This window comes from Nycticebus coucang, chromosome 15, assembly GCF_027406575.1.
Source record: "Nycticebus coucang isolate mNycCou1 chromosome 15, mNycCou1.pri, whole genome shotgun sequence".
Classification (NCBI taxonomy): Eukaryota; Metazoa; Chordata; class Mammalia; order Primates; family Lorisidae; genus Nycticebus; species Nycticebus coucang.
This window is the reverse complement of record NC_069794.1, coordinates 16,217,275-16,235,129: the sequence shown is the minus strand read 5'-3', so window position 1 is coordinate 16,235,129 and position 17,855 is coordinate 16,217,275. Positions and strand designations below refer to the sequence as shown.

Sequence of the window (17,855 nt, the reverse complement as noted above, 5' to 3'; positions counted from 1 at the left end):
TGAATTAAATTGACTTAAGAAAGATTAACAGGAGGAAAAAAGTCATTTTAATTACACGTGTATGTACATATGCTTGGGAGTCCCACAAAAATAGGAGACTTAAAGAAATCTCTATTTGGAAGGGTATCTCCCTCTTTGCACCGGGCAAAGAGGGGTGACTAAATGGAGAAGGCATCTCCATAACAAATCTTACACTGGCTTTCAGTGCTTTTCCTGGCGTATTCTCTGTAACTGGGGTTTGGAGACTACAGGCACCAACCACAACGCCTGGCTAGTTTTTGTTTGTTTCAGCAAATGATGATTCGAATTTAAACTCTTTCTTTGAGATCTCAAAGATTTACTTAGTTCTTTTGAGTAAATTACTGTCAAGATTTACTCCATTCTTTTGAGTTTCCTCCCATGTCTACGTTAGGTGTACATGTGAAAGAAGTTCTGTTTTTCCCTTGTTAATCTGACTTTTGTTATAGGAACTCCCAGTTAAGAACTATGAAGATAGAGAGAAAATTGTTTTTTCTCCCCTACACAAGCCACTAGCTATCAAGCACTTACAACTGTGACTAGTGTGACTGAAAAACTGTTTTGAATATTATTTAATTTTACCTGTAAATATTAAGTTCCTTAAGTGCTGTGCCTACACAGTACCCTATATAAACATTCCCCCATCATAACACTATTGTTAGGGTGGGAACTCATAATGTGGGCTGAGAAAGAATTTTCAACATAAAGATTAGGAGAGGAAGAAGTAAAAAGTAAATTTTACTTAAGAGGAAAGGGCTCGTCATGATAGTGTAAGAAAGGAGTTTGGCATCAAGGTTAACGGGTTTAGGGTTTTTATTTGCATAAAGAGAAAGAAAAAAAATATTTGTTGCCAGCTGATAGTAGAAGGCAGCTGTGAAGTGGCTGTGTTTGTTTTTCCTTCTCTGTGAGGTTGACTTAATCAGTCTCCTTGGAATGTGGTCTGGCAGCTGTCTGTTGAATACTCTTCAAGTGCTATTAAACTCTTACAGAGAACCTGTTAAACCACAGGTGGTTAATCAAACAAAGGGGGCAGTTGTGTGTCTTCTGTTTTTTTTTTTCTTTCTGTTAATTTTCTCTTTTAGATAGTTAATTAGCAAGGCTGTCCTTCTAACTATAGCATATATTTTCCTAACGTTTTATGAAATAGTAAACATATTGTAAAGTTGAAAGTACTTTATAGTGTTTTCACTATATTCATATTCATCACCTAGATTCTTCCATTTATGTTTTATTATACTTGTTTTTAACATATATCATGTGGTCATGAATACCCCTCCTCTCCACTCCCCTTCCCTCCCCTTCCCTCCCCTTTCTATTCTCCCCACCTTCCCCTCCCGACAGGGTCTCACTATCTTTCCAGGCTGATCTCCAGTTTCTGGGCTCAAGTAATCCACCTGCCTCAGTCTCCTGAGTAGTTGGAATTATAGGCACTTGCCACTTGCCAAGTTACCATGTCTGGACATTTCTCTACCCATTCATTAATCCTTTTTAAAAAATGCATGTCAAAATAACACTAGTACATGTAGTCCTAAACACTTTAATGCGCATATAACCAACAAAATCAATGTACAATCAAATGTCCATATTTTAAGTGTACATTTGCTGAGTTTTGATAGCTACATATAGCTGTGTAACCAACTCCTTTAACCCTTCAGTCGACTGCAGAGCGCTGAGAAACAAAATGTGCCAATTGAGGCAAGCAGCAATTTCAACTATTACCATACATGGTGTGCTACTGGAGGTTCTTTGGTTTCTTACTAATGAAAATAATTCACCCAAATTGGTTCGACTTCTAATATTATCCCGGGAGGCCATAAAGTTCATCTGCAATTTAATTTCATGTGGCCACCTTGTCTATTTATGTTTACAAAAAATTATATGAAACAAAAAATAGGAAGTGATAAAGCATTGCCATATCAATAAAAATTTAATAATCCTTTTTCATATAGTACAACTTAAAACATGGTGCAATTCATAATCCAACATTACATCGTATGTATTTTGTTTATTTATTTATAGAGAGAGAGTTTTACTTTGTCACCCTTGGTAGAGTGCTATGGCATCACAGCTCACAGCAACCTCCAGCTCTTGGGCTTAGGCAATTCTCTTGCCTCAACCTCCTGAGTAGCTGGGACTACAGGCACCCACCTCAACACCCGCTATTTTTTTGTTGCAGTTTGGCTGGGGCCGGGTTCGAAACCGCCACCGTTGGTATATGGGGCCAGCGCCCTACTCACTGAACCACAGGCGCCACCCTCATCGTATGTATTGATACCATGTTTTGCTTTACTTTTTATGTTTTGTGTAAGCAACACATCTCTGTTGGGTGTTTTGCCGTATTCTTGTTGGATTGCTATACTTTGATGGAAAATGGCTTTCTGTGAGATAGGATAGATAGTTATCAGAAACAATTCTTCCTCTAGAGTTGTACAATATGATTAACCCAACGCTCTGAGGAGAACAGCTGGAAGACTTCTAAAATTGATGATTTGTTATGAATATTGGCTTTTATTCCTGCTATATTGAGATCAAAATCATATATTTTTGGATTCAAATTGTCTTCTTTCCATTGAAGTTGCTGAGGAATTGGTTTCTTTTAAATTTGAAATAGGTTCTACACTTTTGTTTTCCAAATCAGATTCTAGGGTACTTGACACTTTCTATTTTTGGTGAAAAGTATTTTTAAAGCTACGTCTATATTCACATTCTCCAACAATGGTTGAGTCTTCTGAACTTGGCGAGTCTTCAGATTTATTGGACTGCATATTTATATTTGTATACTCCCTTGAGAATCCACTACTTGTACAAATTATTTCAGGCACATACAGTTGGGTAACATTAACATATATCATCAAGTTTTTGTTTTGACTACAGGTGTCATTGGGACCTAGTAAACATCTTGAATACCTAAAGGTGTCGTTTGCACCAAAGGAATCTCTAGTCTGAGTTCCTGTAGGCATTGCTCTCAATCAAGAGAGCACTCCAAAAGTTTCCCTTCCTAGTCTATCCTTTCTGCTACCTTCCCAAGCAATTACTATTCTGATTTATTTTTTCCTGTAGTGTCCTTTTAGCTCCCTGAAAGGCTTAACATTATTCCCACTGGTAAGCAGAAATACTTTGGCTCCTTAGTTTCTGGATGCACCCTTCTACATATGTTTGGATACCAGTATAATAAAACAACTCTATTTTTGCTCTGATCTGATTGGTTGTGTCTACCCAAAATCCATACGCTGAAATCTAATTCAATGTGATTGTATTAAGAGGCAAGGCCTTAAAGAGATTAGGCAGAGCTCTTGTGTTTGGGATTAATACTCCTGTAAAAGAGGCCTGAGGGAGCTTGTTTTCTCCTTTTACCATGTAAGAACTCAAGGAGAAGGTACAGTGTGAGGAATGGGCCCTCATCAGACACTGAGTCTGCTGGCAGGATGATTTATACTTCTCAGTCTCCAGAGCTGTGAGAAATAAATATTGTTTAAAAGCCATCCAGTTTATGCTATTTTTGTTGTATCAGCCTGAATAGACTGAAAGTTTTCTACCTGGCATGATATAGCTGTCCTTCATACAAGTAAAAAAGTTGTCCTTGGTACCCTAATTGAGAAGACTTGTGATTCCAACAGTCATATATTCATCACTGGCTATGTTAATACACTTGGCCAGGTTTGGTGGCTCTAATCCCAGCACTTTGGGAGGCTGAGGTTGGAGGATCACTTGGGGCCAGGAGTTCAAGACCAAGCTTGAGATTCTGTCTCTAAAAATAAAAACAAATTAGCTGAGTGTGGTGGTGCACACCTGTAGTCCTAGCTACTGGGAAGGCTGAGGGAGAAGTGTTTGAGCCCAGGAATTTGAGGTTATAATGAGCTGCAATTACACCACTGCACTCCAGCCTGAACAACAGAGCAAAAGTTTGTCTCTTAGAAAAAAAAGAAGCAAGCCAAAACAAACAAAACCCTACTCTTATTCCATCACTGTCCCATCAGTATTCGGTTATGTAACAATTAAGTTGTAAAGTTCAACAACTTAGGGGGAAGACTATGGTTAGTACAGTTGATTTTTGTTATTCATAGTAGTTATATTCCATAAAAAAGTCATCATGAGCACTGAATTAGGAAATATTGAACCGCTATTCCTAAGGGAATTACAGAGTTAGGTTCCTACAGGCCTCCGGTAACAGCATTTTTATTAGCTCAACATATTACTTTGTTTTCTGTGTGTTTCTGTTTAAAGACACGTTATTTAATATAGTTGATTCATTAATATTGAACGCACAGTTAACAGCATTATCTTTCATACATAAAGAAAGCTTAATTAACATTTATTTTCTCAGTAAGGCACATCACAGTTTTCCTGTGCATGGGAACAACAATCAGAACTATGCTTGGGAGCTGCTCAAAAAGCTGAAGTCACACCAGGAAGCACAAAAAAAATGTGTAAATGTGACATTATACCTGGGTCACTATGAAAGTTTTTTTTTTTTTTTTGTAGAGATAGAGTCTCACTTTATGGCCCTTGGTAGAGTGCCGTGGCGTCACACAGCTCACAGCAACCTCCAACTCCTGGACTTAAGCGATTCTCTTGCCTCAGCCTCCAGAGTAACTGGGACTACAGACACCCGCCACAACGCCTGGCTATTTTTTGGTTGCAGTTTGGCCAGGGCCGGGTTTGAACCCGCCACCCTCGGTATATGGGGCTGGCACCTTACCGACTGAGCCACAGGCGCCGCCCCACTATGAAAGTTTTGAGGCAGACTGTTATGGTTCACTGTTTCACTTTCAAGAAACAATTGACAGCATCTTCTCTGATTCATCTGGTCAAGTTTCAACTCACCCGGCTTATCAGTGATTCTGGGAGGGCTTCATTTGTCTCTGTCTGTGTGGATTTTATGTTTCTTGATTTTTGTGTATCTCAGAACTTTCATAATGACTCACCTATGTTCTATGGAGAGGACACTTGTTCATAACATGAAAGCTGACATAGGAAGAAGGAGTGAGACGTCATTTGACCTCAGCTGGGGACATTACTGTGCGGGATTCCAGTTGTTGCTAATCTGCACATGTTCCCACAGGGCTGTGAAAGTGCTGTAGTAGTTTGGAGGGTTACAAATGGATTTTAGTGAGCAGGCAAATTCACAAGTACAGAATATGTGAATTGTGAAGATTTGCTGTATATAGAAATATTAATAAACACACATACAAAAGCAGAGGGGAAATTTGCAAAACGACTACAATCCTTGTGTCCATAACTGATCTGAGGTTGTAGCTGGTTCATGTAGCTTCCTTCAACTACCTGTTCCATACTTCTCTTGACCTGAGCTAGAATTTCACTCTCTCTGGCTTTTTTTTTTTTAACTTGATTGGTGACCCATAAACTTTCATTCCTGAAGGATCTGAGTCTTAACTGCTCTCTGCTTTGGTTTCTGTGGTGTTTTATTAACCTTTAGTATTTGGTATGGAAGTATTAAGCCACTGTAGAGAATCCTCTGGGTTCCGTGTAGCCCACTTTGTCTCCAGTGTATAGCAGCAGCCTTGTTTCCCTTTGGTAACTGGGATCAATTTTTCCATCTGGTAGATTGCCAGTTTTTCTTTGCTTGTCGGTGAAAATATTTCAGACTGTATATGGAACCAGCACATTGTACCTCAAGATTCCATTATTGTACACAGCTATGATTTAATAAAAAAACAAAAAAGAAGTATAAAATAACCAGGTGGCGGTGTCATCTTCTAATTCATTGAAAACATTGTTCTGTCCCCTTGGGGAAGAAGCATTTGCCTTTGAGAACTAGGATCTTCAAACCATCAGAGCTCAAAGCCAGGGCTGGAAGCAGGAATTTTACAAGTGCATTTTTGTGCGTAATGATGAGAGAGCTACTCCTGCTTCTACTTCCTGATTCCTGGACCCATGTTCTGGCTGTAGGTGAGATGACACCACATAATGGTCTGTGAGTGAAAGGATAAACTGCAGGTCCTTGTCGCCTAACTACTTCCACTGCTTAGTCTTCAATAAGCCACTCTGGGTGATGGTGTATGTGGTAAATCTGCGTAATCCCAGGAGTGTCCGCACATTATGCACCTCTGAAATGAGTTCCTTGATGAGACATGGTGCCGTGTGGAATGCTTTGATGGTGTGATGGTGCGTAAAGCATTCTGTGAGTCTGAATGGTGCTGCTGGCAGAAGCACTACAGGTAAATTCATATTTAAAATATGAGAATGTGACCCGTTGTGGAAGAGAACCAAATAAAACCAGTCCACCACTAAGTGGCTGGCTGATCCCTCCCCACCCCATTTCCCTGGGAGTGGTGCTGTATTGGGAGCTCAGGTTGGTCTTCAGTATTGGCGAGTTAGACCCTGAGCAGTAGTGTCTTGGCCAGGTCAGCTTTGGTAAGGACTAATCTGTTTTTGAACCCATTCCTAGCCTCCATATCTGCCACCATGGCCATTTTTCTCAAGGAGGTCGAGTGGTATCATATAGTGTGTCATTTTATCCACCTGATTATGAAGTCTCCTCTGTGTTGGATATCTTTACACCTGGTTTCTGATGTATACTTCTTAAGTTTCTGCTACTTCAGGATCCTTTCATTCCTATTGAAATCAGTAAGCTCATCTACGTGGTGACATCCTCCCATAGTTATAAAATAACTGTAGAGTTTTTAAAAGGTGGCGGATGGTCCCTCACCAATACATCTCTCATTGCTTTAGTAAAGGGAGTGTCTTCCAGGCCTTCTTATGGAACACAGTAGGGGTTTGGTGTGTCCGTGACGCATGATAAATCCAGTCCAACAGTCTTATCTCTCTAAGACTTTTGATCCTTTTCTCTTATCATGCCAGGGAAGCTTTTGAATCTCAGCCTAATTAATTTAAGGCTACTCTACTGTTAAGTCTTAAGTTTCAGGCAGCCACCAAGTATGTTCTTAGAGTCACCTCATTGTGTGAGTTAACGCATTGCATGTGAGATCTCTAGTACTGGAGTTGCCAAACCTTTTCTGTAAAGGGTCGGATAGTGAATATTTTAGACTTTACAGCCCATATAGGTTTTGTCACAATTACTCCATTCTGCTATAGTGTGAAAGCAGCTGTAGACAATACAGACCATTCTTTAATACACATGGCTGTGTTCTGGTAAAGCTTTCTTTACAAAAACAGTTTGCTGACCTTTGCTTTAGTTAAGTGTGCATCCATCAATGAATTAGTGTTCATTATAACACTGATGTAGTGTTATATTTCACTCTTCTTGGTCTAGCACCTTTAGAATTCATTCCCATATGTGTTCTGTGGGCTTCTGCTAATTTATCAGCAAAGCCTTGTAATTCTTTTGGTGTGTTAAGCTGTTTCCTTTGGGTTATAGTATATACTTATTCTCTGGAGCTTGCCAAGATTTGATATGGCTTGACAATGGGAGTAGTTAGAGGATGGATCTTGAGAAGGTTGATGACCCTTTTTTAAGGCATCTGCACTAGATCAGGTTGTCCTGGTATTTTTAAGCAGTAGAAGGCTCTCTTAAGACATGGAAAGATAAGCCACTTCTGGTACTGGAAGCTCAGAAGGACTTGCAGGCTTTAAGTTAGTTTCAGTTGAGTCCAAACAAATTTTCTCATTCCAAATTTAAGGGACCAAATTTTTATCAATCTATGCTGTAACTTTCAAAGGAGAGACCTGGTGAGACCATGGATTCAGTTATTGTTTTTTTTTTTTTTTTTTTGTAGAGACAGAGTCTCACTGTACTGCCCTCGGGTAGAGTGCCGTGGTGTCACACGGCTCCACGGCTCACAGCAACCTCTAACTCTTGGGCTTACGCGATTCTCTTGCCTCAGCCTCCCGAGCAACTGGGACTACAGGCGCCCGCCACAACACCCAGCTATTTTTTTTTTTGTTGCAGTTTGGCCGGGGCTGCGTTTGAACCCGCCACCCTCGGCATATGGGGCTGGCGCCCTACTCACTGAGCCACAGGCGCCGCCCGGATTCAGTTATTGTTTAAATTCAGCAAGACTCATAATTAAAATTTTGCATTTGTTTTTCAGCTAAATCGGCTCTCAGACCATGACTTGAGCTGAGAGTTATTCAGCATAGAAATATCAGCTCAGAAATATCTGAGCATATTTTCTCTCTGTAGGTGCTCTACTGTACTCGAAAGAAGCCACCCACATCACAGTCCTTATTGCCATAATTTCAGTCATTGCAGTCAAGTGCAGCAGTCAGTTTGGCTTCCAGAAAGTGCTTCAGTTAGTACTTCATTCCAGTAAACAAGTGATATTTTAATTACTTGTGATTCCAGTACCTACTGTGGATTACGTGCATCTCATTTCCCATTGGAACTCCAGCTCAAGGGCATGACCAAACCAATCTTCAAATCCATCTTTGTTTGCCTCTCCTCAGACTGCTCCCAGTACCAACTGTGTATCAGTCTGGGTTCATTCAGGAGGAAGTTTAATCTAAGAATTAAGTTACTATAGAGTAACTAAAGATGTAAAGAGAACGCTAAAGGATATTCTAGAGCTGAGGGACAGTCCAAAGGAAGGGTCATTTTGGGGGCCTTTCCTCAAGCCTGGGGTTCAGGCCTTATTGGAAGTTGTAGCCCAAGTTAGCTGATGGAGAAGTTTGTGAGTTGCTGGTGCTAGAGCTGGTCCACAGTAACTGGGCAAGCAGAAAACAATCCTTTTTCATATGGCTGAGCCATGGTGGGTCTCCCTGTGTACAAGGGGAGTATGGGTGCTGCTGTGGGTATGAAGCCTGGGGTATGTGGTGACCTCATTGGGAGGTGGAGTCTGGCCCAAGGCTGCCCCCTTGTTTACTACTGTAAGTCCCCCCCACATTGCTGACCCCCTCTCAGGGCTCAATTTTTTCCATAGTACTTTTCACCTAACCTACTGCGTAGTTTATTTTTTTATTATGTCTATCTCCTTTAGCATAAGATCAGGTGCTGGAAGTGTCTGTTGCTCACTTATCCCCAATACTTAAAAGATGTGCTCAACAATTACTTGAATATTGTAGTGGACTATGTAATATTCATTAAGGTGAGATTCTAGCTTAACAAGTCTCATTTTATTGTTCAAAATCTTTTTGCTACTTCTGCGTTAATGTACCTTCGCTTTTATTTTGTAGATGGTTATATTCTTTGACTAGGTCAAGAAGGTTGTATTTTTGAAGTGCTGTTTGTGTTTTATTGTTACTTCATGTAATTTTGAAGCTTCTTTGACTTATCTGAGTAGATCACTGAGCCAGGTAACTGTATTTCTATTTTTTTTTTTTTGCAGTTTTTGACCAGGGCTGGGTTTGAACCCGCCACCTCCGGCATATGGGGCTGGTGCCCTACCCCTCTGAGCCACAAACTTTTTGTTTTTTTAGAATTACTGATTTGTGGAAAGTTAACTGATGATCTTTTAATTCGTTTTTAGGTGCTGAATGTGGAGTAAATGCAGATGTTGAGAAGCATCTTGAATTGGGCAAGAAATTACTTGCAGCTGGACAGCTTGCTGATGCTTTATCTCAGTTTCATGCCGCAGTAGGTTTGTATCACGGAACCAAGCCCAAGCCACTCAGTGGCTTAGTGAATTTTAACTAATAGCTCTTTTTTGGACATTTCAAATAAACAGTATTTTATGTTTAAATAAAACATAAAAATACTTGGGATTCTGGGTAAAATAGATACATAAAGTAAATGTGTAACACTTGAATGCATGTGAATCTAACATGTAACTGAGGCTTACTATTGTAAGTGACAAGCATACTTCAAGATCATTTTGACAGAAAACTTTTCTTAATGTAGTCTATAATTTCTGCTTTAAACAGATCTCACAGAGTGGAGCTTAATTTTCTTGATGAGTAAGGTTATCACTATGTGTACTTGGGAGACCCTGTAGTTCATTGCCTCTTCAGTGTTGGTCAAACTCCAGCTGGCCCATGAACACTGTTACCTTTTATTGTTTACTTGAGTCTGTCTGTAGCATCAGCTGTTACTGCGTGGTAAGTGAGATGACCAGCATAAATGGGTTCAGAGTGGGGTTTAATGGATTTTTTTATGAGTCACTGCATGAACCTTTATGTTGGGCTTTTTGACATTGACTTTCCTCATAGTACCTTTTTATTTACTTATATTTTCTCACCTTGATTTGGGATGGTTACAAGTGATTAATCAACAGCCTAGCAGGTAAGGAGGGTGGTGTTTCGGGGTTTTTTGTCTTGTTTTGTTTTGTTTTTTTGAAACGGTTTCTCACTCTGTTGCCCAGGGTAGAGTGCTATGGTGTCAGCCTAGCTCACAGCTACCTCAAACTCCTGGGCTTAAGCAATCATCCCGCTTAAGCCTCCCAAATAGCTGGCTACAATGCCCAGCTATTTTTTTCTGTTTTTGGTAGAGACAGGGTCTCAGTGTTGCTCAGACTGGTCTTGAATTCTCAACCTCAAGTGATCCTCCCACTTCATCCTCCCAGAATGCTAGGATTACAAGGTGTGAGCCAGTGTGCCCAGCTGGACGATATATATTTTTTTGATAAGATACAGTTGTACCCCCAGAAGAATTATCACCCTGTTTTTATAATTTACTATATAAATAAAATACAGTTAAGTTTTAGTTTGGCAATATTCTTTTTCATAAACTCAGATTTTTATTTTTTAACTAATGTTATTAGTCTCTGACATAATGGGAAACAGATTTTAATCTTCCTCTTGCTACTGGATATTTCTTACACAACATTGTTCCAGTTATGTAAGAAATTGTAGGCTTAAATAAATTACCTGCAAATTCCCAGCAGTTTTCACTGTGCCACCCAAAGGAGGAAATTCTATGAAGAGTAGGTGACAATAATGGTTATAACTATTTGAAAATAGGGCACATTAACACAGGAATAGCACACACAAATCTTAATTTCTGTGCCTCTGAAAATTAAGACTTTTCTACAAACATATTTGATAACAGTTTTCTAACTGTGGAGTTTCTATCTGGAAGTTTGTGTTTCAATGAGTAACTCCTCGAGAAATGGCAGTTATTTGGCACAACCATTTGCACAACTTACTGTTCACCCATTTCCTGGATAACCACAACATTATTAAATCCACACTTTTTTCTGATGATTTAGTGCTGCACCACGGTAATTTAAATTTTTTTCAGTTATTAGAGAAAGCATGTCTTATAACAAAATATTGATTCTTACCTACATACCACAAGAATATTTGCAAAAATATCTATCTTCTACCTGCTTTATATTTTATTATTTGATGTTTTTAGTCTCATATCTAGCAGAAAGAGCAAGGGCTATAGCACATTGTTAAAGCAGTATTAAATGACTGCCTCACTGTTGCAATGTGAGACTTCTTGAAAAGGCCCTTCTCCCAAATACCCAGTAAAACATTGTGTTCACTGAAAGGTGTAAATGAATAATGGTGAAACATGGTAATTTATTGGTGAGATTCAATAAAGGGCAAGTGTGAAACATGGCTAATACATTCAGAATCTGAATAGCAATGTCATTTTGTTCATTATGATTTGGCAAGTAGCAGGAATTCTCAAATAGGGTATGCATCATAATTGTTCTTTCTTTCTTTCTTTTCTTTTTTTTTTTTTGAGACAAGAGTCTCACTTTTTTGCCCTGGGTAGAGTGCCGTGGTGTCACAGCTCATAGCAACCTCAAACTCCTGGGCTCAAGCTATTCTCTTGCCTCAGCCTCCCAAGTAGCTGGGACTATATGTGCCCGCCACAATGCCTGGCTATTCTTTTGTTGAAGTTGTCATTGTTTTAGCTGGCCTGGGGCCGGTTGGAACCCACCGGCTTCCGTGTATGTGGCCCGCGCCCTGCCTACTGAGGACAGGTGCTGCCCTGCATCATAGTTTCTAACGGAGACCACTGCAGCTTGAGAACATTTATCAGTTTATGCAAGTTTATTTCAAATACTATTCATAACAAACTACAGGAAAATAAGTTTAAATTGTGTATGATAGAAATATACAGTAGATGGTGATGGATTATTGCAGTCTTTTGAAACTCTTTTGAGATGTGTGTTTGTCAGAAAAGAACTGTAATCTCGGTGGTACAATTTTCTTTTTTGCACTTTTTGGCTGGGACCAGGTTTGAACTCACCACCTCCGGTGCATGGAGCCAGTGCCCTACTCCTTTGAGCCACAAGCACCACCCTCAATTTTCTTTCTTTCTTTTTTATTTTTAAAGTAAATATTAGATCTTTAATATGGCCACGTTAACTGCTTTAGTGAGTTAGTGAGTACCTGTTACTGTGAGTAACTCACTAGTAGTAAATTAGCGCAGGTCTCCTGACTTTCTAGACTAACAAGTTATGTATTTACTGCTGTTAGGTCATAGTTTTTAAATATAAGTTGGTTCTTTGTGGTAAAATATCATCCACATTTTAATACATTGCTTTAAACCGACTACAAGAACAGTTTATTCATTTGTTAAAACATTTATATGTGCACACTTTTCAAAATAGATATGGTAATATATTTTATTTCTTTAATTTGTTCTCTGATTAGAAAATTGATAAAGTTTGTGAAAGAATTTGGCTAGTACTTGTGTATCAGTAGATCATTTTTTCTTGTACTGCCATGGTTGATATTTATTTACGGTTCTGACACCCTTTCTTCCATTTTCATTTTTAAAAATTTGCTTGGTGTGTTTTGCAAATTACAAAACATGGTATGTTTTATGGTTAAATTTTTCTCAATAAAAGCTTTATGTATCAAATCCAATAGTAGCATAATTTTCACATTATGGTATCAGTGATTTAGTTTAATTTTATTTTGGGGGAGGAATTTTAAGGTTTGGTAGCAATTGGGAAATATTTTTGATCTGTTAGAAACAGTGTAATCTAAGGAAGAAGGTGACCATCACTTTTTATTTTTCTTTTTAAGTTTTAATTATTTTTTCTTTCTTGAGACAGAGTCTCACTTTGTCACCCTCAGTATAGTGCTGTGGTGTCACAGCTCGCAGCAACCTCAAACTCTTGGGTTTAAGCAATTCTCTTGCCTTAGCCTCCCAAGTAGCTGGGACTATAGGTGCCCATCACAACGCCCAGTTTTTTTTTTTTCAGTTGTTGTCGTTGTTTAGCAGGCTTGGGCTGGGTTCGAACCCACTATCCCCGGTGCATGTGGCTGGCGCCCTAACCACTGAGCTGTGGGCGCCGAGCCTGACCATCACTTTTTAAATCCTCAGATGTGGTTATGTCTATTTCATTGTCGTGAAGTTGTCAGATACAAGTTTCCTTTAGATTTATCATTAGCAAAAATTGCAACGTGAGTTGTGAAGTATGCCCTGTCTCCTTCCTGCGGCCTTATCTTTTGGGGATAATGGATCTTAGGGTCTGAAATCATTTATTATATCTCATAGATCTTATGGAGTGTCTTAGGTGTATCTGGCACGAAGGAATGCCCAGAGTGGCAGAGTAAATGGGGGAGGGGGCATGGATGAAATGATAGGTTTCTGCATTTGCTTGGTGAGAAAAGCAGCATTGCACTGTTTTGCTGTTCAAAAACTCAAATTTTATTTTACCCTGATATGTTATTCAAACATGCTGTGGTGCTCTCTCGTCACATTTGAGCCTCACAAATGTGAAATGAGGACAGACATAACTGTTCCTCTTTAGACAGAAGGAAACAGAGTGCTCTAGTTAGTCTCCAGAGGTCATAGTCTAGTTCAGAAGATTGTGAACCTCCTGAGTACTGTGTTATGATTATTTTAATCTTGTATAGGTGATCAGTAAATGTTTGAATAAACAAAGGAATAGAGTTGGATTAGCTGGGAGAAAGAATAAAATTTTTTCATATCCAGGTGTTGTTTCTTCTGCCTCTCTCTACGGCTATTTACAGCGTCATTTATAATTTACTTTCTGGATTCAGAGTCCAGAGTGCTCACCATCACACCATGGAACCACTGTAATCTGCTTTCTGATGTATTTTCTCCAGATAGAAGTGGCATTATCTTTATTAGGGCTAATTTTCTCATATTTGAATTATTTGATGGTTTTAGGATTCCAAATGGACTATAAAACTCTCTCCCATCTTCAAATTTCTAATAAACTAGTATGAGGATTTGAATTCTGTGGTTTTAAATGAAATTTAGTATTTCCATATGTAGGCTTAAAAAATACTTTAGGTAATGAACTATATTATGTATTGGATAAATAATAGGGAAAGTGATTATTTTCACAGTTATCAAATCATATATTGTGGGAAACTAAGCATAAATTTCTTCAACCATTTCTTGTTTCAGTTGCGATTTCATGCACAATGATGTAGGGATGGATTCTGGTTGTAGGAACTGTCAGTATTTTAAGACAAAGAGTGGGGAAGGCTGTTTTACCATGCAAGTGACCTCATGCCTCTAAGAAAATTGATTCTTACTTATGTATTAAACCATTGTTATTTGATTTTTCTGAGGATAAAGGTGAAAAGAAACTCAGCTTCTCCTACTATATTCTTACAATGCAGAAGACTTCTGTGACCTCTGGTCACCAAAATGTATGGATTTCTCCCCTTGGAGCAATACTACAGATTCTCCAGCAGACACCAGCTGGGCGTTCTCTTATTGGTTCAACTCCAATACTGTCTCCCTGGGGTAGTTTCAGACCCCACAGGTTAGTACTCAGTCCCACAAGGCTGCCCTCCATTTCAGAAGCTATTTATAAGTCCCAGATTGTTTTGCCTGTTCTTCTGATCAATGGCTTATAAATAGGGGTTTCTACAACCCCCTCCTTGGGTTTGGTTAATTTGTTAGAGCAGCTAACAGGACTGAGGGAATCACATTTACTGGCTTATTATCAAAGATACTGCAAAGGGTAAAGATGAACAGCCAGATGGAAGAGGCATAGGCAAGACATACGGGAAAAAGCGGGGAGCTTCCAGGCCCTCCCTGGGTGTACTACCCTCCAGGAAACCACATTTTGGGCTATTTAGATGCTCTTCCAAACTCATTCCTTTTGGTTTTTGTGGAGGCTTCATAACATAATTATGGTGGATTACATCATTGGCCATTGCTGACCAACTTAACGTTCAAACCTCTCCTTTCCAAGGAGATTGGGGCATGGGACTGGAATTTCCAAGCCTTTGATCACATGGTTGGTTCTCCTCATAGCCAGTTACCTTTCTGAAGCTATCCAGAGACCCATTCACCAGTCATCCCGTTAGTACAAAAAACTAATGACTCCGACTGCAGGGGTTTTCAGGGCTTTATATCAGGGAACTAGAAGACCAAATGTGTATTTCCCAATATCGCAGCCGAACTCTAATCTTCAAACATGGACCCCTTATATCAAAGGAGACGGACACATTACTAGAATCTCACTCAGTCACTAACTAATAAGTCCAGTTCATCATCATAATGGATGGAAATGTCTCCTAGGGCAAAGCCATTCAGCTTTGCAGGCTTCCATCAGTCTCGTCAGGTTCCTGAAGCAGAGCGGTCTGCTACATAGAGCTAAAAGATGATGCTTTCTCTTGCTCTTTGCCTTTTGCAAGGTATTAATAAAATCTTGATTTCCCTTAATTCATAGCCCATTTATTTCTTCACCCTCAGCTGCTATTCTTCTCTCCATTAATAACCAAACCTTTTCATCTTTCTAAGGGATATTCGGTTCAGCCATTGTGCTGGTCTAGGTTGCAGGCAATAATATTACTACCTCCTCAGTCCACTCCTATTCAGATAGGGTAAGGTTACATCCGTACAAACTAGTAGGCTGTTTGATATGTCAGGCAATATAGCTGCATTCACTGTTAGCCCCAATTTTGCCAAATGGGGTAAAAGCCATAAATGGGCCCCTATCAGGTCCTGAGAAATTCTAACATAAAGTTTAAAAAATACAGTTACAGTTTGCTGCTTAGGAATCATATCTGCTTCTAGCACTTGTGGTTGTAGCTTTAGTTCGTGACTGCTGCATCAGGTAAGAAACAAATGTCCAAGTGATGTGGGGAAGAAAGAATTGTAGCCGTAATACCAGCATACTCCTCCGTTGGCAAGAATTGCATTGTCACACCAGCATTCCTCCCTCCCCTCCCTTCCCCAGATCCACCAGAAAAATAGGGATATTTAGTAGGGACACTCCTTTAGTTCCATCATATTTAGTGTGAGCACACGCTCTTGGGGGTGTATCAGCCAGCCCTTGGTACCCTACCCACAAGACTTCTGTCAAGCCGTTACTATGAGGGGGAGTCCTTTTGCCTGTTACTAGGCATATGGGCTGTGTGCTACGCTCCCTCGTCTGAAGATACAGTGGTCAGCCCTCCAGATCTGTGCATTGTACAATGGTCAGCCTTCCAGATCTGTCCACCATCTTCTGTTCTGGCTTTTCCATGGCATTCCCAGTGTTTGTGTCTTCCAAACGAGTAAGCAAAGCCCAGTGCAGGGTCAGTGTCTGTTTCTATCAGGACCCATTTGTAGTCTTCCCACCAAACTATTTTTGAGCCCTTCTTACCAGGAAATCTGCCACAGACATCTGTGGCCACTGTCTTTTTTTGCTGACAAGGAGATTTCACTGGCATTTTGTCCCTCATTGCGCACGTCCAGCGGCAGCCTGTCTGCCCCACATTCACTCCTTTCCTGGAGCCGGGTGGCCGCCTCACAGGAGCACACGGCAGTGTCTGCTGTGTCAGTGCTAGTCACCTTCCAAACCTGGAAGGGGTTTCTTCTGATGAGCATGGACATAGCCTGCTTTAACACATCCGTTGAATTTTCACAGGGCTCTTCCTTGGAAGGAACTCTTTTTTTATTAGGCCAGTTTTCCTCACCCTCTTCCTTGATTGTGAGGCCAGGCCATTGACCACCGACAATGAGTCAGGAAAAACCCAGGCAGGCTGGCCCTATTCAGTTCTTCCAGCACTCCTGGGAAGGTAGCGTGCATCTTAGCCCACTGATGATGTGTTTTTACCCTCTTTGGCCAGAATGTCATCCTTCTAAATAGGTGTTGTCTGTTCACCTGGGAACTGCCCTCCACAAACTCAACAGCTCTTCTATGTCTGAAAGCTGTTTATAGGGTACTGCAGATTCCAGCAGCTCTTCACATAGTTCCAGAGTCAGACCTAGAGGGAAAGAGGTTCCCTGTTAATGGTACGATCAGTTTATTATGGAACTTTTCAGACCACTGCCTGCCTTATTAGAGTGTTTCTCTGACATCACTCAAGCATGAGTATTTCAGATTTCAGGGTTATTTTATGTCCTTTGGTCACTGAGGCAGTCTCACTGCCTATTAGTGAGCCAGAAATTATCTCTCCGATGGGAATTCTATAGTTGAAGTTCCCAGTAGTCATCAGGGGAGCCCCAGTCTAGGTTCTTCATGGGGCTGTCTAACAGAATTTGTCCATATCAGCACTCCATCTACTTTGTGTGGACTGCAGCAATTCTGCTGGCTCCCATTTAGCATGTCCCAGTAATATTGTTTGAAGGGCGGATTTACAGGCCTTCAGTTTCATAGTAGTAGGCATGAAAAACATTTCTCCGTCAGATAACGATGTCAGTCCCCCATAATACAGCCAGGTAGAAGAGATGGGCCTACTTCACATGAATCTTGTCCAAATGTACCACCTTGACTATAGAATTTTATCTTAATTCTGTCAACACTTATATACCTAATTGTAGCCTCAGTTAGACCTTTATCAGTTGGCTGGTTTTACAGCATAGTAAATCCTCTTGTAGTGTCATCGACCGGTTCTTGGAAACTGACTTTAAATGAAACAAAGTCTAACGAAACAAGTTTTAAATTGGTAATTGATACAAACAAGAGTTAAATTGCTATGACATATTTCTGGTCATAGAAAATCACCAAACTTCTAAATAAAAACCCTAAACACTTCTAAAATTAAACATTGAAAACATGTGAGCTATACTCTATTTAAGAAAGATTAGCAAAAATAAC

At 39.9% G+C, this 17,855-nt stretch overlaps 1 protein-coding gene across 2 annotated transcripts in view; it reads left to right on the top strand.

Moving 5' to 3' along the window:
• DNAJC3 (DnaJ heat shock protein family (Hsp40) member C3) overlaps window positions 1-17,855 on the top strand; it is a 78,059-nt gene that overhangs the window by 17,739 nt on the left and 42,465 nt on the right. Inside the window, exons 1-2 of one of the 2 annotated variants that reach the window (XM_053563199.1) lie at window positions 9,403-9,515; window positions 14,440-14,585. In XM_053563199.1, coding sequence (XP_053419174.1) covers window positions 14,468-14,585 — 118 coding nt within the window. In that variant the 5' untranslated portion in view covers window positions 9,403-9,515; window positions 14,440-14,467. Of the gene's footprint in view, window positions 1-9,402; window positions 9,516-14,439; window positions 14,586-17,855 lie in introns of those variants that run through there. The other variant, XM_053563198.1, reaches the window with a different exon arrangement.